The sequence below is a fragment of the Rattus rattus genome, chromosome 9 (genome assembly GCF_011064425.1).
Source record: "Rattus rattus isolate New Zealand chromosome 9, Rrattus_CSIRO_v1, whole genome shotgun sequence".
Lineage (NCBI taxonomy): Eukaryota > Metazoa > Chordata > Mammalia > Rodentia > Muridae > Rattus > Rattus rattus.
In genome coordinates, this window is record NC_046162.1 from 51,511,119 (window position 1) to 51,535,649 (window position 24,531).

Here is a 24,531-nt window from a genome sequence, read left to right on the forward strand (position 1 = left end):
ACCAGAAGAGGGCATCATATCCCATCACAGGTGGTTGTAAGCCACCATGTGGTCACTGGGAATTGAACCTAGGACCTCTGGGAGAGCAGTCAGTGCTCTTAACCACTGAGCCATCCCTCCAGCCCATTATGTCTTTATTGTGTAGTTCTAGAATACTATGTGTGGTGGTTTGAATATGCTTGGTCCATGTGAAGTGGCACTATTAGGAGGTGTGGCCTTGTTGGAGGAAGTGTGTCACTGGTGTAGGCGGGCTTTCCTGGTTACAGAAGGATCCAGATGCAGAACTCTCAGCTCCTTCTCCAACACCATGCCCGCCTGGATGCTGCCACACTTCCTGCCATGATGATAGTGGACTGAACCTCTGAAACTGTAAGGCAGCCCAATCAAATGTTGTTCTTTGTAAGAGTTGCCTTGGTCATGGTGTCTCTTTTTTTTTTTTTTTTTCTGGAGCTGGGGACTGAACCCAGGGCCTTTAAGCGCTCTACCGCTGAGCTAAACCCCAACCCCATGGTGTCTCTTCATAGCAATAAAACTCAAACTAAGGCATTATATAATCCTTCATAAAACAGTATAGTTAATTTAGGATTAAAATATTATCTTCAATAACCACACTTTCTTGAGCATAGCTCACATGTGTATTCTCAGCACTTGGGAGGCTGAAAGGACTACTGTGAGTTCAAGGCCAGCATGGACTATATGAGTTCCAGAAACCTGGGTTACTGTCTCAAAAAAAGTAAGACTGTCTCAAAAAAAAAGGCCAAATTTTCTTATTTGAATATAGGATGCTCAACTCTTAAAAGTGTACCAAATGCTACTGCCACAAACTGTTGTTCCAGATGAGTGCTGTTCACAGTGTTTGAGTCTGAATTAGAGCACCTCACAAGCTCTCAGGCTTCTTAGCAGAGTCTACAGCAAAAATTAGAGAAACCACCGATTTCTTTCTTTTTTTTTTTTCTTTTTTTCGGAGCTGGGGACCGAACCCAGGCCTTGCGCTCGATAGGCAAGCACTCTACTGCTGAGCTAAATCCCCAACCCCACCGATTTCTTAATTAACAAAAGGAGGCTGCATAACTCTTATGTATCAGCAAGCTTAAAATAAAGGCATGGGATATAGCTCCTTGTTTTGCTCATTAGCTTCTGAAACCAAATCTCTACTGGAAATCCGTAATGTCTGCTAAACAGCCTGTGAATTCCTGAATTCTAGTGTTTGAGCTCCAAATTCCTACTGGTTTGTATGTACTCAAGTAGGCCCTAGAGTTCTAGAGGATGCACTTAGTTCCATTCTCACATACACTTCACTTTCTGCTGTTGGAAGTTATCCCTGACAACTGGCAGTTCCTTAACAGCAGCTATCACATCTGGGTCTGGAGGCAAATTCCTGTCATCCAGCCAGAAGGACGATGCTTGATACCAGACTAGCTACATAGTAAGGAGACCCCATCTCAAAAAATCAAAGCACAACAGCAGGCGTTGGTATAAAGCCCTAACGAGTGACCTGAGAAGCGTAACATGAGATGGGACATGGCTGATAAGCTAAGATCAATCCCTCGGATCCACACGGTGGAAAAAGAAGACATATTCCTCCGAGTTGTCGTCTGACACCCACACGGACACCATGCCATGTGTGCCCTGCCCCCCCCCAAATAATTTAACTTAAAGAGAAAAGGGATCATGAAGTTTCTCAATTCCTTTTGTAATTTTTACCAGTGCTTTATGTAAATTTCACTTTTTAAAAATTTGTCCATTTTCATTAGCAAAAGGCAAAATTATCCATGAGATTTGAAATAATTTTAAAAGTCAGAAATAACATGTAGTTGCATTAAAAATGAACCTGGGGGATTTGAAGAAATGCCTCAAAAAAATCAGAGCACTTGCTGCTCTTGCCAGAGTTGGATTCCCCAGCACCCACTGGTATTTTTACAACCTTCTCTAATTCCAGTTCCAAGGAATCTGATGCCCCCTTCCAACCCCCGAGGTAGGGCACCAGGCATGCACACGGTACACACACATATACGGAGACAGGCAAACATTGGCACACATTAAAAAAAAAAAAAAAACCGGGTTGGGGATTTAGCTCAGTGGTAGAGCGCTTGCCTAGGAAGCGCAAGGCCCTGGGTTCGGTCCCCAGCTCCAAAAAAAAAAAAAAAAACCACAAACAAACCTAAAAAGTTTTTAAAGAGTTTTAAAAACAAATCTGAAAAATGAACTTGTTACCCTAAATGACCTTTACCTTTTCATCAAAAAAGAACAGAACAGTCACTTTTTATACACACTCAAGGCTAGTGTCTCTTATATTGGTAAACTTCAAAGCAATACAGAACCAATGGAGCTGTGTGTGCTTCATCAATGTCAGGGAAGTCAGGCAGGTTTCTGTGGCTCAGCCATTGCTGCATGTGTGTGTGTCAAGCACAATGGGCGCAAAAGGGAATGACTATTACGGAGCACCCAGATCTCACACTGCACCCTGTGATGACAATTCCCAGCGCATATTCAAATGACTGACAGGGCCAATCACTCCCTAGGAGCCCACTCTTTAGTGAGGAGAAAGGCATTTTACTTACTCTGGTCCGCATAGTTCTTTGCTTTGAGTTCGAGTTGTCTTGTTTGAGATTCTAGAGACTCCACTCGTGTCTGCAAATCCTTTTTCTCCTGTTCTTGAGAGTCTTCAAATTCAATGAATTTCTAATAAAGGAAAATGTACACTTTCACTATTGAAAATGAACTCTATTTTATATTTTTCAACACCTGTTTTTCAAAGATAATAATTACGAGCTGGAGAGATGCCTCAAGGTTAAGGCTGTTCTTCAAGAGGACCCCAGAGTTCTGGTTCTAGTACCCACATGGCAGCTCACATCCTTCTGTAACTTCAGTCCCAGGGGACTCTGACACCCTTTTAGCCTCCAAAGATACCAGGTGCACATGCGGTACACAGACACACTTGCATGCAAAAATCTCAAAAGCCAACAACAAACAAGCTGACGACATGACTCCATATAGTTATCTATCTATCGCCGAGCCTGATGACCTGAATTTGATTCCCAGGACCCAAAAGGTAGGAGGAGAAAACTAACTCCTTTGCCCTGTCCATGCATGCTATCACACATAAAATTAAAAAAATAAATAAATTATATACATTAAACACATATATTAAATATATAGTAGTATCTAAGAGATCTGGAAAATCATGAAATTGGGTTAATTTTAAGCTTCTCTAACATTATACCAAAAACCTCAAATACAGAATATAGTTGTATAAGGTGTTATCACTTTACATTCACCAAAGAGAATATATATATATATATCCCACTACAATAAAATCTTTTAGCATGCTTGCATATTCATTTTAAGTTGGAGACAAATCTCCAATCCATAGTATATACAGAAGAGACAAAGAATAACAATACTATGTGTGGAGTGATTATTTAACAAGTAATACTGGAGTTGTGGGTGTATGCAGCTCCACGGTAGTGTGCTTGCCTAGCATGTAGGAAGCAGGGGTTCTATTTCCAGCACTACAAAATAAATAAATAAAATCAGCAATAAGTGGCTAGAGAGATGGCTCAGCGGTTAAGAACACTGACTGCTCTTCCAGAGGTCCTGAGTTCAATTTCCAGCAACCACATGGTGGCTCACAACCATCTGTAATGGGATCTGATACCCTCTTCTGGTGAGTTTGAAGATAGCTACAGTGTACTTATATATAATGATGATGATGATGATGATGATGATGATGATGATGATGATGATGATGATGATAAAAAGATCAGCAATAAGTAATCTTGTGGATTTACTAATGATATAGGTTTAAACTCAAGAAAGAACCTTGGCTAGGAATATTACTACCAACCAAATATCATTTTTAAAAAGACTGGTCAAATGAAGTCATTAAATCTTACTTGGTCTCCATCTTAATCATTCTATCGGCGCATCTACCATTTGCTCTCTTGTCCCTTTGGGTCTCCCTACTTCCCTCCTAGTTTCTCACTGCCCTCTCTGCTGCTCTTTACTCACTGCTCCTCCATTTTTTCATACTGAAGTGCTCCGTCCTTGGACACATTTTCAGTTGTTCTTCTTTTTGTTTGTTTTAAAAACATACTCATGTATGTGCACATATGTGTCACTCACTACATGCATGGTGGAAGTTTGAAGACAATCTTGTGGAGTCTGCTCTCTCCTGCTTTTAGATGGGCTTTAGAAATGGAGTTCAGATCCCAGCTCGCAGGGCTAGGATGCAGTGCCTTCGTCCTCTTCACTATCTTTTTTATTTTATGTTGATGCTCTGCCTACTTGTGTGTCTGTGTGAGGGATCAGGCCCCTGGGACTGGAGTTACAGACAGTTACGAGAGCTGCCATGTGTATACTGGGAATTGAACCCAGGACCTTTAGAAGAGCAGCCAGTGTTCTTAACCACAGAGGCATCTTTCTCTCCAGTCTCTGTCCCACACCCAACCCCATACACACTTAGCTATCTTAATAGCCCTTTAAATTGTTTTTTGAAGGAAGACCTTACTACGTTGTTAAAGTGGCCTAAAGCTCACAATCCCCCTGCCTCAGTCTCCCCTTCCCTAATAGGTGGTATTATAGTGCCATAGCAACTGGCTTCCTCCTTGTTGACTGTAGGTGTCCGCTTGTGTGTTTGTGTTCACATGTGTGAGGGCAGGTGCACCTGAGGAAGTCAGAGGACAACTTCAGGTATTGGTTCATGACAATGTCTTTTTGTTGTTCACTACTTCTTGTGACCAGCCAGCTGGCCCACAAGCCTCTAGGGATTCTCCTGTGTGGGAATCCATCTCATAAAGGAACCCTGGGATTACCAACCTGTACTACCTTACCCCGGTCTTATGTAGGCTCTTAGAATTCAAACTCAGGGAGGCAGAGGCATGTGGATCTCTATGAGTTCAAGGCTAGCCTGGTCTATGGAGCAAGTTCCAGGACAGCCACGGCTTCACAAAGAAGCCTTGTCTCAATAAACAAACAAACAAGTATTCCATTCATGGATAGTAATTTTTTAAAGTTTTTTAAAAAAAGAATTATTTATAGAAGTACATTGTAGCTGTCTTCAGACACACCAGAAAAAGGCATCAGATCCCATTACAGATGGTGAGGAGCCACCATGTATTTGCTGGGAATTGAACTCAGGACCTCTGGAAGAGCAGTCAGTGCTCTTAACCACTGAGCTATCTCTCCAGCGGGATAGTAATTAAAACTAAAGAAAGAAACTAAAGAGAAAGAGAGAGAGAGAGAGAGAGAGAGAGAGAGAGAGAGAGAGAGAGAGAGAGAGAGAGAGAGAGAGAGAAAAAAAGAATCCAAACTCAGGTCCCAACACTTGTGCAGCAAGCTCTTTACCCATCAGTCATCTCCTCACCTCTCATTTGCTCTTTTCTTTGGTGAGCTCATCTATTTTCATTGCTTTAAATAATACCTATGCTGACAACTTCCAATTTTCTATCTCTAGTCCAAACCTGAACTTCAAATTTGCATGTCCACGGTCTACTTACTAGGCCACATATTTGGATTCTAATAGACAAGCTTAAACTAAGCTTGTTGAAACCTGATCTTTTCTTGGTCTGTGGTTCATTAAATGACTGTATTCATGTCTAATACTATCAGCAAATCTATCTCATATCTGCCTGCCTTTCATTATCTCCATCACCACCGTGCTCTGTGCCATCATTATCTATTGTATGAATTACTGCTATAGAATTCACCTCCTTAAGGATCTTTTCTCGTTCACCCTGATCCTCAAAAGTACAAAACAGTTAGGTAGGTCCTTTCAAAGGAAGTCAGATTTTCTCTTCTGCTCAAGATCTGAAAGTTTATCTACCATGGTGCATACAATGGGCATCTTGGAACCTACACAATCTTTTCCCACCATCCTATTTGTTTGATATCAAACTCCTTTTGAGAGACTGTAGTACTGAGGCTTAAGGAGTGAGCCTTGGCACTTGTTTCCTGTTAGTTGAAATTCTCTTCCCTGGATGAAGAGAATTCTCTTCCCTCTTCACTGGCCTTCATGCCTTCGCACAAACATCACCCTCCTAGTGAGACCTCCTTATTCTCCCATCTTCCCTCCTTACTCTTTTTCAGAGCAATTATTCCCATACCCCATACTGACTATTTTAATAATTTATCTTATTTACTATCCTTGCCACAATGCAGGCATCATAAAAGCATTGTTTTATGTACTGGTGTAACCCTAGTAGAAAAAGTGATGATAGGTTCTAAAATATTTGTAATACAAATAAATCAGTAACTAAAGTTTCAAAGTAAAAGCTGAAATTTACACACAAAAAATTATAAATTACAAAGAGAAGTCTTCTGATTTACTAGCTGAGGAGTATAGTTCAATGGTAGAGCACTTTCCACAGAACTGACCAAAAACGAAACAAAAAAGCCAAAGAACCACAAAACTGGGGTGGGGAGGGAGTGAAATTTCACCTAATAGACCCTTCCCTCCACCCACTAATCCCCCAGCACTTCCCCTTCTGCTTTCCTACCACATCAGCATGTGTGCAGGTAAGTCCACACTCTGCTGCAGAGAGAACACAGTATTCTAAGTTTCTTCCTCCCATTACCATCCGTTTCCCCATCTCCTCTCTCTCTGAATCCCTACCTCTTCCCTTATAGTTTCCCTACATTTTCATGTATAACAAGATATTTGTCTCTGTGATCCTGTATTATCACACTTAACATGACCTTAACTTCCATACAATTTTCTGCAAATGACATAATTTTATTCTTCTTTATGGCTGAATAAAACTACATAACATATAATAACATGCATAATATATACATTATATATTATAATATATATCTTCTTTATCTTTTCAGCTGCTGAAGAGGCATCTTGGCTGACTGCACATCTTGGTTATTATAACTAGCACAACTAGCACAATAAAAAATATTCATTAGTTTTAAAGTACAATTTTTTAATCCTTTGCTGTGTATTAACCTTTCTTTTCCTATTTTTTATTTTGTTTGTTTGAGACAGACTCACTGTGTAGCCCTTGATGACACAGAACTACTGTTAAAAGCTGGCCTCACACTGGAGGCAGTTCTCCTGCTTCAGCATTGCAAGTTCCAGGACTTTAAACGCAAACCAGTGCACCTAACCCAAGCTTTCCAAATGCTACAGAAAACACTTCTGTCTATACACAAGGTCTTCTGTGGGAAATTTCTCTTCTTATTTCATGCTACTTCTCTTCAGTCCATGTAATCTGATGGGTGGTAACTCCATCTCCCTAGTTAGAGACTGCTCAGAGTCCTTTCTGGAATACTGGCCAATTATTAGGAAAAATACTACCTGCTGTGATTTTTAAAACATTATTGTTGTTGTTGTTGTTGGTGGTGGTGGTGGTGGTGGTGTGTGTGTGTGTGTGTGTGTGTGTGTGCACATGCATGTGTGTGTTCATGCACATGATGTGTTGGAAGGGGAGCTTAGATGAGTCACGAATGTAGAGGCCAAAAAACTTTGTGGAGGGGTTGGGGATTTGGCTCAGTGGCAGAGCGCTTGCCTAGGAAGCACAAGGCCCTGGGTTCGGTCCCCAGCTCCGAAAAAAAGAACCAAAAAAAAAAAAACTTTGTGGAATCAATTCTTTCCTTCTACCTTTCATAGATTATAGAGATCAAATTTAGGTTATAAGACTTATACAGCAAGTGATAAGCCATCTCACCAACCCAGTGATTCTTTTTATTATAATTTATATATAACAGCATTTGTGTGCAAAATAAGATTTCTGAACCATTATTGCAATGCAGGCTTTTTGTTTAGAATGCAGGTTTGTTGTTTAGAAATAGGAGCTCACAATGTAGCCCAGGCTGTCCTGGAATTTGTGATCTGCCTGCCTGTGACTTTGGACCTTTGGGATTATAAGTATATGCCACCATGTCTGGCAGCCAGAGACATGTTAAAAAAAGAAACAACCCTAAATTAGTACTTATGTATAGGGTCTTTCATAACTGACTGATGATATGACTTACTATCTTTACACTGGCATGATTTTACAGAGTTGGTCACCCTGAAGTAGACTTGGCTAGTAGCATCAGAACAGTCATGGTAAAGTTAGAGAACTAGCAAATCATGGTGGCAGGTTTGTTTTTTTTTTTTTTTAATTAAAAATAGGATTAAAAAATGCATTTTCCTAACTACTAAATGACTTCATTTCTGGAAATTCTGGCTATTCACCCCTACCATAATAGAGTTGGTTGAATACTTCCAAAATGTTATAGCATAAGTCTCTCTCCCTATTCCTCTCTACCATGGTCTCTCCTATACACTCTTTTAAGCAGACAGTTAAAGCCTATGAATGGGAATTCTCAATATGTAAAATAAACAGATCTTCACCAGGAACTCTTCATCTTAACAGCTACTAGGCCAGCAACAATACTGATGAAACTTCAGACAGAAGTCTCCTGGGAGCAACCAGACACTGCTTTAAAAAAAAAAAAATAGTGGACAATACCAACTTATGTCAGGATCTAAAAAAGAATCAGCCCTCTGATGAAGCAAAATGCCTCTAAGTCCAGATGGCTTATAGGGACTGCTTTGCCCTACTGTTCTAGATAAAAACAAATGAATTCTTTGAAAAGGCAGGCTCCTCAGAGACTGCTGCTCTCTGGAGTAAGACACAGGAGGCCAACAAACGTTGGAGAGTCCTTTAAATAGAATTTTGAGTATAGCAATTGTCTAAAAACTTAGCACCACCAAATAACAGGCTTCCTTGCTGCCAGACATCCTCCAAGATAAACACCCTTACTTATTCTGAAGGGAGAAGAAATTATTTCCATTATATAATCATTATTTATTTTGAGTTAAATATAGCTGTTTTATGAGATAAGGACTCAAGGTCATATAAGTAACATAGGAAGGACACCCTCAAGTCTAAATGTAGAAAAAAATCATTAATAAGTTATTTACCTCAAAATTAGTGTAAAAAAAAATCAGGTTTATACTAGGCATGGTAGTTTATAATTCTAACAGAAGAGTAGAAATTCAAAGTGATTCTCAGCTACAAAATACTTTCCACACTAGGACATCCTCTCTCCTCCCCCTCCCCTTTCCTGACACACACACAAAATAGCTGTGGTGCTACACAACTATAATCCCAGAATTTAGGAGGCAGAGACAAGAGAATCATATATTTCAAGCCCTAACAACTGAATCCCAATCCCTAGAACCCACAAGGTGAAAGGGGAAAACCAGCCTGGGAGCTGTGCCCTGACCTCCACATTTCTACTTGGCATGTGCACACCCATGCACATATACATGTCATAGTAAATGCAGTAACAGAAAATTAAAAAAAAAAAAGCAAGCAGGTGGTGGTGGTACACGCCTTTAGTCCCAGCATTAAGAAGATGGGTCTTTGAGCTTGAGGCCAGCCTGGTCTACAGAGTGAGTTCTAGGATGGCTAGGGCTACAGAGAAACCTTATCCTGAAAAACCGAAACCAAACCAAACAAAATGAAAAATCTGCTGAAGTTAGCCAGTCAGGGTGCACACGCCTTTAATCCCACACTCTGAGATGCAGGTAGTTCTCTGAGTTTAAGGACAACCTGGAGGACATGGTGAGATCCAGGACAGCTGAGGCTGCATGGTGAGACCCTGTCTAAAGAAAAGAGCAAAAACAAAAAACAACAACAACAACAACAAAGCAAAGGAGGAGATAGAGGTAATTAACAGTCATCAGACACTTGAAACTACAACCTAAAAAAAAGAGAGAGCAAAACTATTACAGGGGGAAGAAGAGATTCTGAAGAAAACAGACAAAGCAGGAGTAAAGGAAAACTATAATTAATATAGTCAAAGACAGAGAAAAGTCACTGCTCCCATAGAGCCACAACAGTGGGCTATTTTTAAAAGAGAGAGGGAAGAGAAAATAAAAATAAGTATGAGCTCCCAAAAATCTAGAAGTATAAAGACGCACTAAACACTTTCTTTTTAGAAACTGTACCTGAGGGTAACCAGTAGATAAAAAGAAACACTCCTTTGTAAGAAAACCTAGCTGCCATGTGCTGAAAGAAAATAAATTAGAAACAGAACCATTTCTCAACTCTCAATAAACTAATAGGAAATACCTGGTTACTATTCAGATTTTGCTGGCTGTCTCATGAACTCTTTTACAATCAATCTTTTAAACCAGACTTTCCGATGCCTTTCACCTGAATGATGACCTTAATAGACTATTTATTATAAAGGTCATCAAAGAGCATTCAGGCTGTTCAAAAAGAGAGAGAAAGGCAGACAGGGACATAGAGATAGAGACAAAAACAGCTAAAACAAAAGAATGTAACACTTGATTACTAGCTCACTTTAAAAAAGAAAAAGTCAGGAATATTGTCATGCAGCTTTAGTCTCAGCACTCAGAGACAGGTGGATCCCTGTGAGTTCAAGACCAGCCTGCTCTACATCACTAACTCAAAGCAAGCCAAGGCTAACATAGAAAGACCCTATCTCAACCCCACCACCACCAAAAACAATCTCTGAAATCAAAACTAGTCATGTACTTTCAGGTATGGTTGTTACCAACTGAGCATATAAAGCTGAATAAAAAATTCACCAAAAAAAAAGGAATTTATCAGTAAACATATTCAACTAAAGTAGGGTCTTGGGGGAAAGCAAATCAAAACAAGAAGGAGTACTTAATATACAACAGATAGCAACAGAGGAGGGGAATAACTTTTTTCAAATGTCTGTATTATTTTTTATGGGTGGGTGTTTTGCATACATGTATGTTTGTGCACTGTGTGTGTCTGATGCCAGAGAATGTTAGATACCCTTAGAAATGGAGTTACGGGAGAGAAAAAAGCCAAAAGACTTATGGAAAAACTTTTTGGAAGTTTTAGCATAACTTGGCACCAACAGTAAGGGACAAAAATTTGAATGCACAAAGAGAACTTTAAATGAGCTTAGGCTTAGCAATTTGACCTTTAGATATTTATCCATTTAGTCAACACACACTTATTACGTGCCCACTGAATTCCCAGTTTGGTGAAAGAATAAAAACAATAGGTTAGTCTGATGTGATAGGTGAGGTGTGAAGAAAAAGACACTTGGTTGTGGGAGGATATGAAACCACCATAAAAGTCTTCATAAAAGGCAATCCAGAATTGCAGCTTAAATAACAAATCAATCAGTCCATAGGTAAAACTGGGTCAGTAGGGTAACTTAGTGGGTAAAGTTGCCAGCTGCTCTAAGCCTGACTGAGTTCAATCCCAGGAGCACATATGGTGGAAGGAAAGAACAGATTCCCAAAAGTTGTCTTCTCACCACCATGTGCACACGGACAGCATGTGTGCACTGACAGCATGTGCACACTGACAGCATGTGCGCACCCCTCTCAACAACAAATAAATACAATGTTTAAAAAACTAAAAGAAGGGGCTGGAGAGATGGCTCAGTGGTTAAGAGCACTGACTGCTCTTCCAGAACGACATGGTGGCTCACAACCATCTTTTTTTTTTTTTTTTAATCGTGTCAAGCCAGGAGAGGAAGAGAGGAAGAGAGAGAGAGAAAGAGAAAGAGAGAGAAAGAGAGAGAGAGAGAAAATGGAAGAGCAGAAGGAAGAGGCTCACAACCATCTTTAATGTGATTCAATGCCCTCTTCTGGTGTGTCTGAAGACAGAGACAGTGTACTTATATATAATAAATAAATAAATCTTTAAAAAATTAAAAGAAGCATGCTTTTATGAAGGTCAGGAGAGAATACAAATGCTTAGTGTGGCTAAAAATCACAAGATAGGGATATCTACACCCAAAGCCTTCTACTCAGAAAGAAGCCATTTCAAGAAACTTAGCTAGAGACTGTGAAGATTATTTGATCAGATTTCCTTGGTTTTCTTTCTTCAGTATTGCAATTGATCCCAGGGTATGGCACATGACCTCCCAGGTACACACCAGTCCCAGACGTCCATTTTAGAGAAATGGAAACTTTATAGGTTGCCAATACTGGAAAAAAAACAGTTCTTCATTCAGAAAACCTCAGCACTTCCTCTGTGCCAGTTGTGGATAGTGGTGGATACCACAGAGTTTTCTTCCTTTCCAAGGAGTGACATGTGGAGTGAGAGACTGACAGCCTGTATGTACCATGATGATAGAAACCGACTCAGAAAGAGAGACTGAGACACTCCGCCAAAGGAAATCAGCACCGTGCATGCTTGTAGCCGTTTGGGAGACTAAAGCAGGGAAATGAGCTCAGGAATTTAAGACCAGCTTAGGCAATATGCCACCCCTCCCCGCCCCCAAGAGAAAACTATGACACGGAAAGAAAGTATAAATGCACAGAAAATGAAGGCACAGTTCCAGATCTGCAGCTATGACCTTGTCAAAAAAAAAAAATTAAACTAATAAGTTAAGTAAAAAAGATCATGGGGTTGGGGATTTAGCTCAGTGGTAGAGCGCTTGCCTAGCAAGCGCAAGGCCCTGGGTTCGGTCCCCAGCTCCGAAAAAAAGAAAAGAAAAGGAAAAAAAAAGATGGTCAGAGAACAAGGAAAGTAGACGTTGGGGGTAAGTTCGTTTTTAAACATGTTAAAAAATATTCATGTCCAATAGGTAATGTGACTGAAACCAAAACTCTAGCGAGAGAGGAAGAGAAGCACTATATCCCTACCAAGAACATAAGTGTGAAGATAAGTACTTGTTAATCAAAGACGTCCGTATGGAGTGATGAACAATGGTAATTAAGCCCATGGGAGTGAGGAATATCAGCTACAGGTGTGCAGAGGGACAAATAAAAGGAAAAGCAACACTAACATAAATATGGAAAATTCAGTGGTCAGATACCAAATGGGGGGTGAGGGTGGGAAGACAAGAGCTCTCCAAATCACACAGCCTGCATATAAGCCCTCAATTCAATTCTCAGTTCTGCAAAACCTTTTATTGGAAAGAGTTGCCAAAAGTTATACATTGCTGGGAAGTCAAGTTTGAAAATATGGCTAAAAATAGTAGAAATCATTTATGAAAATAATATATTTTCACTTTTTCCTAGAATCAGGGAAATTCTAAATGTAAATGTTAAACATTTCAGACCTAAATATTTATTCGTGTGAATCTAGTTGCCTTCTGCCATCAACAGAACCTTTTTTATAAGCTCGTTTCAGTCAACATGCCTGCTTCTTTCTTCTATCATCCTATTTACTTCCTGAACAGCATCTACAATAATCTGCAATCTCCTGTTTTATTTCCTTCTCCTTTTTAAGGTGGTGGTGGTGTCTAACTGCATAGCTTATACCGTATACCCTGGAACCCAGGCTTCTCTAGCCTGAGCACAGGCAGCAACCATACTAGCTAAACTCCTTCTCCCTTTTCCCTTCCTTATTCCCTTGTTCCTTGCTCTGCCACACTGGGAATCAAACCCAGGGCCCAACTCTGTGCATATTAATCAAACACTCAACCACTACTACTCACTGAGAAAAGCACAAGCTAGTCTCTGTCTCTCTACCATGTAGGCTCAGCAGTCCTTTGAACTCAAAGAGATCCACCTGCCTCGGCCTCCCAAGTGTTGGGATTAAAAGCATGCACCACTACATTTACCTTTGATCTTTGTTGCCCATACTGGCCTCCAACCCATTATGGAGCTGAAGGTGACCTTGAACTCCTAACCTGATCCTCTTGCCTCTACCTCCCCAAGTATAAAGTACAAGGGCACATCACTACGACCATATATACTCTTAATGTTAAAATAATATTGTTTTGTAAATGTCAAAGTTTTTCTTGTTTTTTTTTTTTTAAGACAGGCTCTCATTATGTAGCTCTAGGTATCCTTGAACTCCGTGTAGAGCAGGCTGGCTTTGAACTCACAGAAATCAGCCTGCCTCTAGCTCCTGAATGCTGGGATTAAAGGTGTGCACCTCCATACCTGGCCAAATTTAAATTTCTTAGAGAAATAGCTAAATTACATAAATTGCAATAATTTCCTCGTTTCCTTGTGGTTATATTAATATGAAGATATAAATGACTTGAGCTGATGAGCAAATCAGCAGGTGAAGGCTTGCCTGGGAACCTAGGGACAGGAGTTCAAGCTGTGGGATCCACAAAACTGTGAGAGAACCAACACCACAAAGTTGCCCTTTGACACACACACACACACACACACACACACATCCTAGTACACATAGACATCATACACTCACATACAGAATTTTAAAACATTTTAGAATCCATTGACTCATTCGTTGCTGTAACTGACATATTCCATGATCCTGAGCTAAAGCAAAGGCAGGCTTGGTTGACTACATCTGTAATCTAAACAATGGAGGGGGTGAAGAAGGAGAACAGGAGTTCAGGGCCAGCCACTACATCATAGCAAGTTTGAGGATAGCCTGGGCTACGTGAAACACTGTCTCAGAAAAACAACAAAAGCTTAATTCATGGCAATGTGGTAATGCACTGCTTATATTTCAGCATGTTTGAGGAAGAGGCAGAAATCTCAAGCTTGAGACCAGAATGGGATACATGGTAAACCTTGCCTCAAGTTTTTTAAATTAATTCAAATAGAACTTAGGTAAACTAGAAAGTATTCTCAAATCTAAATATGTTGTTATTCAGAGGAAAGTGTCAGAATGTCAACTTACTTTGAAACTTCAACAGTAAAAGAAGTGTATGTATACAAGCCACAGCAGCTCAACAGGAAAGAAAGGCACTCGCCATGCAAATCTGGCAGCCTAAGATTGACCCCTGGAGCCCACGTAAAGGTGAAAGGACGGAACCGACTCCACCATACTGTTCTTTTTTTTTTTTTTTTTTTTTGGGGCTGGGGATTGAACCCAGGACCTTGCGCTTTCCTAGGCAGCGCTCTACCACTGAGCCAAATCCCCAACCCCATACTGTTCTTTAATATACACAAAACACTCATTCTAATAAGATGTGCATACATACATCGACACCCTGACATTCATACACAGATGAATAACACCACTGAATCTTGACAGTGAGTATCCAGATATTCAGGGAGTGGGTGTGGCCTTTTCCCTAATAGTAAACCAGTGGGATGGCTGACCATACACTTTACTGACTGGGCTGGGAGGAACACGCAGGTCTTGCTCTCACAACTGCAGGTCACACCAACCATGTCAGGCAGCTCATGGGCGTTAACTCCAGCTCCAGGGGATCCAATACCCCTTTCTGGACTCCAAGGGTACCATGCATGTTCCCACATCTGACACACACACATACTAATTAAAAATTAAATCTTAGGGGTTGGGGATTTAGCTCAGTGGTAGAGCGTTTGCCTAGGAAGCGCAAAGCCCTGGGTTTGGTCCCCAGCTCCGGAAAAAAAAAGAACAAAAAAAAAAAAAAAAAAAAATTAAATCTTGGGGGCTGGAGAGATGGCTCAGTGGTTAAGAGCACTGACTGCTCTTCCAGAGGTCCTGAGTTCAAATCCCAGCAACCACATGGTAGCTCACAACCATCTGTCATGGGATCCGATGCCCTCTTCTGGTGTGTCTGAGGACAGCTACAATGTACTCATATAAATAAAATAAATAAATCTTTTTTTAAAACTATTAAAAAGGGGGCTGGGGATTTAGCTCAGTGGTAGGCGCCCTAGGAAGCGCAAGGCCCTGGGTTCTGATCCCCAGCTCCAAAAAAAAAAAAAACCAAAAAAAAAAAAAAAAAAACTATTAAAAAGGGGTTGGGATTTAGCTCAGTGGTAGGCGCTTGCCTGCAAGCGCAAGGCCTGGTTCGGTCCCCAGCTCCGAAAAAAAAAAAAAAAAAAAAAAAAAAAAAAAAAAAAAAAAACTATTAAAAATTAAATCTTGGAGCTATAAAGATGGCTCAGTGTTTAAGACCAACTGCTCTTCCAGAGATCTTGAGTTCAATAAATAAATAAAAAATAAATAAATACACAAATAGATAAAAGGTTTAAAAATTAAATCTTAAAAAGCATAAGCAGTAGTGGCTGGAGAGATGGCTCAGTAGATAGGAGCACTGGCTGCTCTTGCAGAGGACCTAGGTTTGGTTCCCAGAATCTACCACCCACAACTCCAGTACCAGGGGATCTTCTGCCATCTTTAGGCATACAGCATCTAAGTGGGTCAAGCACTAAATGCAGGCGAGCAAAGACATTTCAAAGAAGGTCTTTATTTAAAAAATGTTTACCAACCTTGACTTTTAACTATACTCAGTCTAGCAAATGGTGGTGATGTATGGGAGGCAGAGGCAGTCTGATCTCTGTGAGTTTGAGGCCAGCCTGGTTTACAGAGTAAGCTCCAGTACAGCCAGGGATACACAGAGCAGCCAGAGAAACCCATTCTCAAAAACAAAAATAAAATACAAATCAAAAGGAAAGTGACAGAGAAGAGGCAGTACCTCCTTCTAGCTTCCCCATTCATGCACAGGCACATGCACTCACACATACTGACACACACAAATAAATATACCAATCTTTAAAACAATCCACCAAGTCTGAAATGGTGGCATATGCCTATTATCCTAGAACTTGGGGAGTAGAGGCAGGAAGATCAGTAATTCAAGGTTATTCTTGACTACATAGTGAGTTCCTAGGCTAGCCTGAACTACAAAGCTGTATCCAGAATAATGCTAATCTTTTTTCTTTTTCTTTTTTTTTCCCCCACAAGTTTCTCTGGGTAGCCCTGGCTGTCTGAAACTAGTTCTGTAGATCAGGCTGGCCTTGAACTCAGAGATCCACCTGCCTGTGCATCCCAAGTGCTGGGATAAAAGTCATGCACTGCCACACCCAGACTGCTAGCCTTTTCTCTAACAGGATTAATGAAGAGGTCAGCACCAAAGTTGATTATTGGAAAAGAGAGAAGCCACTGTTCCACTGAAGCTACAAACCAAAGCATTGTATTATATGAAGCAAAGCTCAGGTTTAGTAAAGGTATTTTAACAGTCTTAAGCATGAAGGTAAAGAGATAAAGATGGATCTGAGAAAGTAAGATACACCCGAGAGCACAAGTGTGGGCTTCTCTAAGAAGCATCGCACGTGTCATAGCAAGTGATTCATAGCCAAAAGATTTATTTTTTAATTTATGTATTTTATTTTTATTTGTTATGTGTGTCTGGGTGTCTGTATATGCACCACACGAATTCAAGAGTCTGAGGATGTCAGAAGAGGTTGTCATATCCTCCAAAACTGGAACTGCGGGCTGTTAGAAGCTGCCTCTTAGGTGTCAGGAATCTGTGAACTTGAAGAGACTTAGAATCACCTGAAAGAGGGACCTCTGGGCATACCTCTGAGGGATATTTGGACTACATTGGTAACTGATATTGGAAGACCCATTTTACTAGGGGCAAGGTTCCTAGACTACATAGAATAGAGCAAGCTGAAACTTAGAAGCATGCCTCCATCCTTGTTTCTGACTGTGAATGCATGTGACCAGCTACTTCAAACTCCTGAGGCCTTGACTTCCCTGCCATGACAGACTGGACTTTGAACTGTGAGCTAAAATAAGCCTGTTCTTCCTTGGGCTGTTTTTTCTTTTAAAGATTTATTTATCTTTCAGCTGCAGCAGCCATCTTCTAGTAACTCGCCAAAATGAGGAACACAAAGGGAAAGAAGAGAGGTCTATGTTCTCTAGGCCTTTTAGGAAACATGGAGTTGTTCCTTTGGCCACACACATGGGAATCTACAAGAAGGGTGATATTGTAGATATCAAGGGAATGGGCACTGTTCAAAAAAGAATGCCCCATAAGTGTTACCACGGCAAAACTGGAGGAGTCTGCAGTGTCACAGGCATCATTGTAGACAAGCAAGTTAAAGGCAAGATTCTGGCCAAGAGGATCCATGCTCGGATTGAGCACATCAAGCACTCAAAGAGCAGAGACGGCTTCCTGAAGCAGGTGAAGGAGAACGATCAGAAGAAAAAGGAAGCCAAAGAGAAGAGCACCTGGGTTCAGCTGAAGCGCCAGCCTGCGCCACCCACTTTGTGAGGACTAACGGGAACAAGCCTGAGCTGCTGTAGCGCATGCCATACAGATTCATACGGATGGCCTGATGGACAAAAGGGAAATAAAGGACCCGGACTACAAAGTGGTTTCCTAATTTAAAAAAAAAGATTTTATTATATGTCTGAATATTTTGCCTGCATGTCTGTCTGTCTGTATGTGTGTGTGTGTGCCTGCTATCTATGAAGGTTAGAAGAAACCATCAGATTCCCTGGAACTGGAGTTAGATAGTTGTGAGCCATCATGTGGGTGCTGGGAATCAAATCTGGGTCCCATGTGAGAGCAGCACATGCTCTTAACTGCTGAACTATCTTTCCAACCCCCTCAGGTTGCTTTTATCAGAGTGTTATCACACTGATAAACAAGAAAACAAACAGTCAAGTTCACGGAAACGGTAAGAGCAGCTGAGGATGACATCTAGCATCAACTCTGACCACACACACATGTGAATACACCCCTCATGAACATGGAAACCACACACATGTGAATACACCCCTCATGAACATGGAAACCACACACATGTGAATACACCCCTCATGAACATGGAAACCACACACACATGTGAATACACCCCTCATGAACATGGAAACCACACACATGTGAATACACCCCTCATGAACATGGAAACCACACACACATGTGAATCCACCCCTCATGAACATGGAAACCACACACACATGTGAATACACCCCTCATGAACATGGAAACCACACACATGTGAATACACCCCTCATGAACATGGAAACCACACACACATGTGAATACACCCCTCATGAACATGGAAACCACACACACATGTGAATACACCCCTGATGAATATGGAAACACACACATGTGAATACATCCCTCATGAATATGGAAACCACACACATATGAATACACCCCTGATGATCATGGAAACCATACACATGTGAATACACCCCTGATGAATATGGAAACCACACACATTATGCATACCCCCGATGAACATGGAAACCACACACACATGTGAATACACCCCAATGAACATGGAAACCACACACACAGGTGAATACACCCCTGATGAACATGGAAACCACACACACATATGAATACATCCCTGATGAATATGGAAACCCCACACACATGTGAATACCCCCAACGAACATGGAAACCATACATATACATTAACATACACCACATTTTAAAAAATTAAAAGCATTTTTAAAAGTTTTTATTTGTTTTAAAACAAGGTCTTACTGTGTTAGTCTGGCTGTCCTCCAGAGTGCTGGGATTAAAAGCTACGACGCCTGGCTCAGACTTTGTTTTTATGACTAATTAACAGAGGTGGGACAGACCTGTACACTCAGCACTCGAGAGGCAGAGAAATCATGAAACCCTCCTCAAAGCAAATAAACAAACAAATACGAAGACCAGACTTGGGCTAGTGAGACAATGCAGCTGCAAAAGGCCCCTGTCTCCAAGCCTGATGGCCAAGGGTATTTGGCGTGTGTTAGATTTATTTAATTAAAATTTTCTGAGATTTTATGTTTTTGTGTCACTGGTATTCTGTCTATACACACACACACACACACACACACACACACACACACACACACACACACACGACAAGCCTATAGAGTCCAGAGAAAGGTGTCAGATAACCTTGGTCTAGAACACGGTTGTTAGCTGTCCGGTGAGTGTTGGAATCAGAAGAGGGGTTCTCTAGAAAAGCAGCCAGGAGTCTAAACCACTGAGCGATCTCTCCAGACCTGTTTTTTAAAGTTTTAATCATTACATGTCTATGTGTTGTCTGAATGTTGGTTTGTACACATGAGTGCAGTACTCAAAGAGGTAGATGTCATGGATATCCTAGAGCTGGAATTAGAAGCAATTGTCAGTTTCCTGTATGGGTACTAAGTCCTGAACCCAGGTCCTCTGGAAGAGCAGTCAGTGCTCTTGACCACAGAGCCATCCCTCCAGCTCCTAAGAATTATTTCTGTTTTATTGTGTGTTTGCCTGTGAGTACTAGCACCTGAGGGCAGGTGTCCACAGAGCCCTTAGGCCTCAGATCCCTCTGGGGCTGGAGGTACAGTCAAACTCGACGTGGGTTCTGGGAACGGAACTTGGGTCCTCTGCAAGACCAGTACCAGCCCTTTAACTGCTGCTGAACCATCTCTTCAGCCCCTGATGACCTGAGTTTAATCCCCAAGGACAATTTGGTAGAATGAAAGAACTGACCTCTCTGAGTTCTCTCACCTCTGCCCATGAGTGATAGCAAACTCATCCTCAAGGATGCTAAATAAATAAACAAACAAATACTTTTTTAAAAAGGAATGAGCCAGGCATGGTAGCAAACAACTATAATCCTGGCACCAAGAAAGCTGAGACTCAACTGTTGTCAGGAACCTGCAGTCAGTAAATTCTAAGCTCTAGACCAGCCTCGAAAAGAGAGTAACTCAATCTCTCCCCACACCTCCAAAAAATCAAATAAATGGATTCAGTACACAATAGACAAAGTCATTTAAACTGAGCATATAGTTGACAGGGACTGGCTGGGAATGGCAGTACAAGCCTGTAACCTCTACACTTGGAAGGCTGAGGTAAAAGAATTTCAAGTTCAAGGCTAATGCAGGCACAGAGCACGTTTATGTAGAAAGAAAACACAGGCTAAGACTAAAGAAAGAAGGAAGAGAGTGTGGAAGGAGGGAAGGAAGGGAAAAGAGGGAGGGAGAAAGGAGGAAGAGAGGAACGTGCCAGGTTAAACTCTGGGGGAGACACTGTATGGCAAGGGAGCAACATGAGTAAAGTATCTGCCGGGCCGGGCCGGGCCGGGGTTAAGGGAAAGCTGTGTGGCAGGAAACCCAGAGGCGAGAGTGTCCAGGGGAAGGACTTATTACCGTTTGACACTGGCCCAAAACCATGTAAAGCTCTGCCTTTCTCTATGTATTTTATTTACTGCTGTTTGCTGCTGGTGGTAACTTTATGCAGTGCTGAGGACTGAACCCAGATAGAACGCCAGGCAGGCACTCTAGCACTGAGCTAGGTTCCAGTTCCCAAAACAGTTCTAAAAGGAGTCACTAAAACAGCAAACTACACACACACAATTCAAATAAAAGCAAAAAAAAAAAAAAAAGTGGAGTACATTCAAATTAGGTACAACTATCATAATAGAAATTTCACTTCACCTTCTCTCGGGCAATTTCTGCAAGCAGCGATTACAGCACCTCATAGGTTCCTTAACATCTTCACCATCCCCATGCCTTCCTAAATGCCACAAAGGTTCCCAGGATTTACTTTACGCTCTGGAGATGAACAATTACCATGCTTTCAAATTTCTTTGGCTGTAAATACCCACCCTAGAGCACTTCTGCTATAAGAGCATGCTCTTAGTCTCCGAGTTAAAGACACTGAGCATTCAGGGAGAGAGTTAAACAGAACCCACTCTGTACACTGGCCTGGAAGAGAGCTTCTAGGTACAGGCAAACAGCTCATCATCTGACATGGGCGCTGCTGCTGAGGAGTTTTGTTTGTGGTTAGGGCAAGGGTTTGGCTAGCATCTCATTAGTGTTCTCAATTCTCAGGTCAGGAGTCTATGCAAACGGTTCATTATGGAGATCTGACAGTGTAACTAAGAAAGTATCAACGTAAAAAAACTTAGCAAATAGCCCGTTTTTAGTCATTTACTTAAGAAATAAATATAAGCGAGACATGGTGGTGCACACCTTTGATTCCAGCACTTGGTAGGCAGTGGCAGGAGGAGCTCTGTGAGTTCCAGGTCAGCCTGGTCTACAGAGCAAGCTCCAGGTTAGCCAGGCCACACACTCCGTCTTGAAAAACCAAAAAGCCTAGCACTTTTATTTTCTGATTCTGCAACCTGTGCCAGATGGTTTTCTTGGAATGTGTGACCTTGGCATTACACCCTGTCTGTAGTTTAAGGCTGGAGCAAACATTTCTTTTTACCAGAAGTGAAGGGTTACATTGCTCCTAAAATCTGTGTATATTTGGCCCCTCTCTTCCAACTGCATCCACATCATGACAAAAGCCTGTATCACCACAAACAAGTGGCAAGCCACCTTAAAGGCCCTGATCTGCTTTATAAACAGTACCAAGAAACTAACAGAAAGTGTGGTCTCACCTTTTTTTCAACCCTTCCCTTCATGTATATTCATACACAGACTCTTGAAAAAAGAGTCAATTTTGTTTGGCAAATTCAATGCCGTTCCTTTAAGGCCGGTGGTCTGCAAAATATCAATTACAAACCACCACTAAAAGAAAAATCACCACTTAAAAGAAAAAAAAAGTATCATTTACCTGAACGCAGAGGCACCTATAACAACATAAACCTTTAAATAGTGCTGCCAATTTAGTGCTAGGAAGTGAGCTGCCAAACAAATGTCACATTCTTCTACCGCGTCGTGGATTTTTGAAAAACAACACGTGGTTCCCTCAATAATTAGTCTCCTTCAATCTCCATGTATTTAGCTAGGTACACTGGACGTCTGGTACAAAAACAAGGAGAGCATTTTGACTGCCAAAGAAAGGTTCTTCAGAAACAATGCCAAGGCACTCAGCCTGAAGGCTAAAATCCTTAACTTGCTCAAAAAAGCCAGAGGATGGATCATTTACAGCCCAGTATTCCAAAAGGCTCCCACACTCAGGTGGAAGAGTACAAAGGTCACTGCTCAGGTGTTCGAGCGAAGAGCCAGCCAAGTGCACTTGTAAACTGCAGTATGCAAACCAAAAGCAGACAGGAAAAGTGTTGTAACACTTACCCACACCTACTCAACCCCGCCCCCCCCAGTCTTTATAAATAGAGGAGTCTGTGAGGGAACTGTCCAAGGTTACCACCTGATACGAAGGCATGCCTTGGTGAGGAACATTAATAAAGTAAATGAATGTACTTTATGTACTTACTGGGCCCTGCTATTCGACTTCTAAGTGGGTGTCAAAGTGTTAAAAGAAAAGAAAAAGGTACATGAGGTAGAAGACTTCCTTCTCAAGAGGATTTAAATGTCAAGAAGAAACTGACCGAAAGAGGGAGATCTCTAACTTCCCAAAGCAGCAGCAGCCCCCTGGAAAGGTACCGAAGCCAGCGGAACTGACACAGGCAGGACAGGACTGCCCCTCCCCATGCTAAAAGTTTGAACCCGCACCCGACTATCCTACGGTGGTCGGAAACTTCCCTAAACAAGAAGCAACCAGATACCCTCAAGTCTCCGCCCTCGGGCAGTCCCAGGTGCCCTCATGCCAGGGTGTCGCTTCCTCCCCGGGCCTTCCCCTCCCTCTTCACCCCTCTCCTGGACACTCGCTGGCCTGCCTAGGCTTCCAGCACCGGCCGGTGTCCCGGGATCCCGAGATGCTGTGGAGCACCGTCCCGGGGCCCTGGACTCAGGCCTGCCCTTCAGGAGTCCACCCTGGCACGGTTGTGCGCCTGGCGCGCCCAGCGTCCCCAGCCGGACTGCGACCCCCGCCCCCGCCGGCCCTCACCTCCTCGGCGTGCTTGCGCAGCGCCTTCTCCCGCTCGTACTGGGTGATGAGCTGCTCGTTGTCGTCCCGCAACAGCTCCAGCTCCACCTGGTGCTCCTGGTCCTGCGCGAACACCGAGTCCAGGTTCTCCAGCACGGCCACCACCAGTGGCATCAGCTCCTTGACCACCTCCTCGTCGTAGCGCCCGATGAGCCGCTCGAACTCGCGGTAGATAGAGCCGGCCAGGCCGGACACCCGCTCTGACATCACGGCCCCGGAGCCTCCGGGCTCCTCCTGGTATACCACACCGTCCTCCAGCTCCATGGTGGCGGGCGGGCGGCCCCGGGCGTCGCCGGCTGAGGGGTGGCACGGGCCCGCACGGGACGGGCCCGGCGGAGGCTGGGGCTGGGGCTGGGCCCCGCGGGGTGGGGGCCGGGGCCCGGGCCGAGGAGGGGAGGGGTGGGGTGAGCGCACTCACCCCAACCGCCGCTGCACCAACTGCCAGGGGCAGCCCGGCCGCGCGCTACGCGCGTCACCCGTGGGCAGGGCCAGCGCCGCGTCGCCCCGGTGGGCGGGGCCCCGCGGGAGGCCAGGCGCGGCCGGGGGCGGAGCCTTGCGGCGGCGTGCGCCGGCTGTGACGCCAACACCCAGCGCCGCGCGGGCTGAAAGGTGAGAGGTGGAGGAAGTGACAGCCGGAGGCTGCGTTTGCTGGGCGTTCCCAGAGGAAAGGGAGGGGCTCTGGAGGATGACAACTTTCCGAGGAGATAGCAAGCGTCTTTTCGCCTTTCTACAGCTCACCCAGCGCTTTCACGGTGCGCCAGACGTTTGGCCCTGTTTAACAGACAAAGAAACTAGTCCCAGGGTTACGGGTTAATCAAGGTCATGCAGCTAGAACAGGAAAGAGACAGAGCCGAGACTCGTACTGCTTCCTACCGAGAATTCCGGACTAGAGAAAAACGGAAAAAAAAAAAAAAAAAAAAGGGATGGGTTAAACAACCGTAGTTGAAATGACTATCTAAAGAATAAGGTTGCCTCGAATAAGATAGTACTGTTTGATGTTAAGGCAGAGTAAGGATAGCCTTCACCAGAAGAGCAAAGCCTCTGGAGAAGGGAGAATGAATGAATACCACTTCTTGCATTTTTCCAAACACTGGGTGTCTCTGCTCCCTGCCTACGAAAGACAGTTCTAGGCTGCAGCCACAA

At 42.7% G+C, this 24,531-nt stretch overlaps 1 protein-coding gene and 1 pseudogene across 4 annotated transcripts in view; one reads left to right on the forward strand and one right to left on the reverse strand.

The window, feature by feature from the left end:
* Nucleotides 1-23,844, reverse strand: part of Spag9 (sperm associated antigen 9) — a 127,719-nt gene extending 103,875 nt beyond the window's left edge. For 3 of the 4 annotated variants that reach the window (XM_032912944.1, XM_032912943.1, XM_032912941.1), the window contains exons 1-2: nucleotides 23,350-23,843; nucleotides 2,562-2,682 (exon numbers count right to left, since the gene is read on the reverse strand). In XM_032912944.1, coding sequence (XP_032768835.1) covers nucleotides 2,562-2,682; nucleotides 23,350-23,652 — 424 coding nt within the window. In that variant the 5' untranslated portion in view covers nucleotides 23,653-23,843. Of the gene's footprint in view, nucleotides 1-2,561; nucleotides 2,683-23,349 lie in introns of all 4 variants that reach the window. The other variant, XM_032912942.1, reaches the window with a different exon arrangement.
* On the forward strand, nucleotides 17,492-17,886 carry LOC116909386 (annotated as a pseudogene).
* Nucleotides 23,845-24,531: the final 687 nt, after the last annotated feature.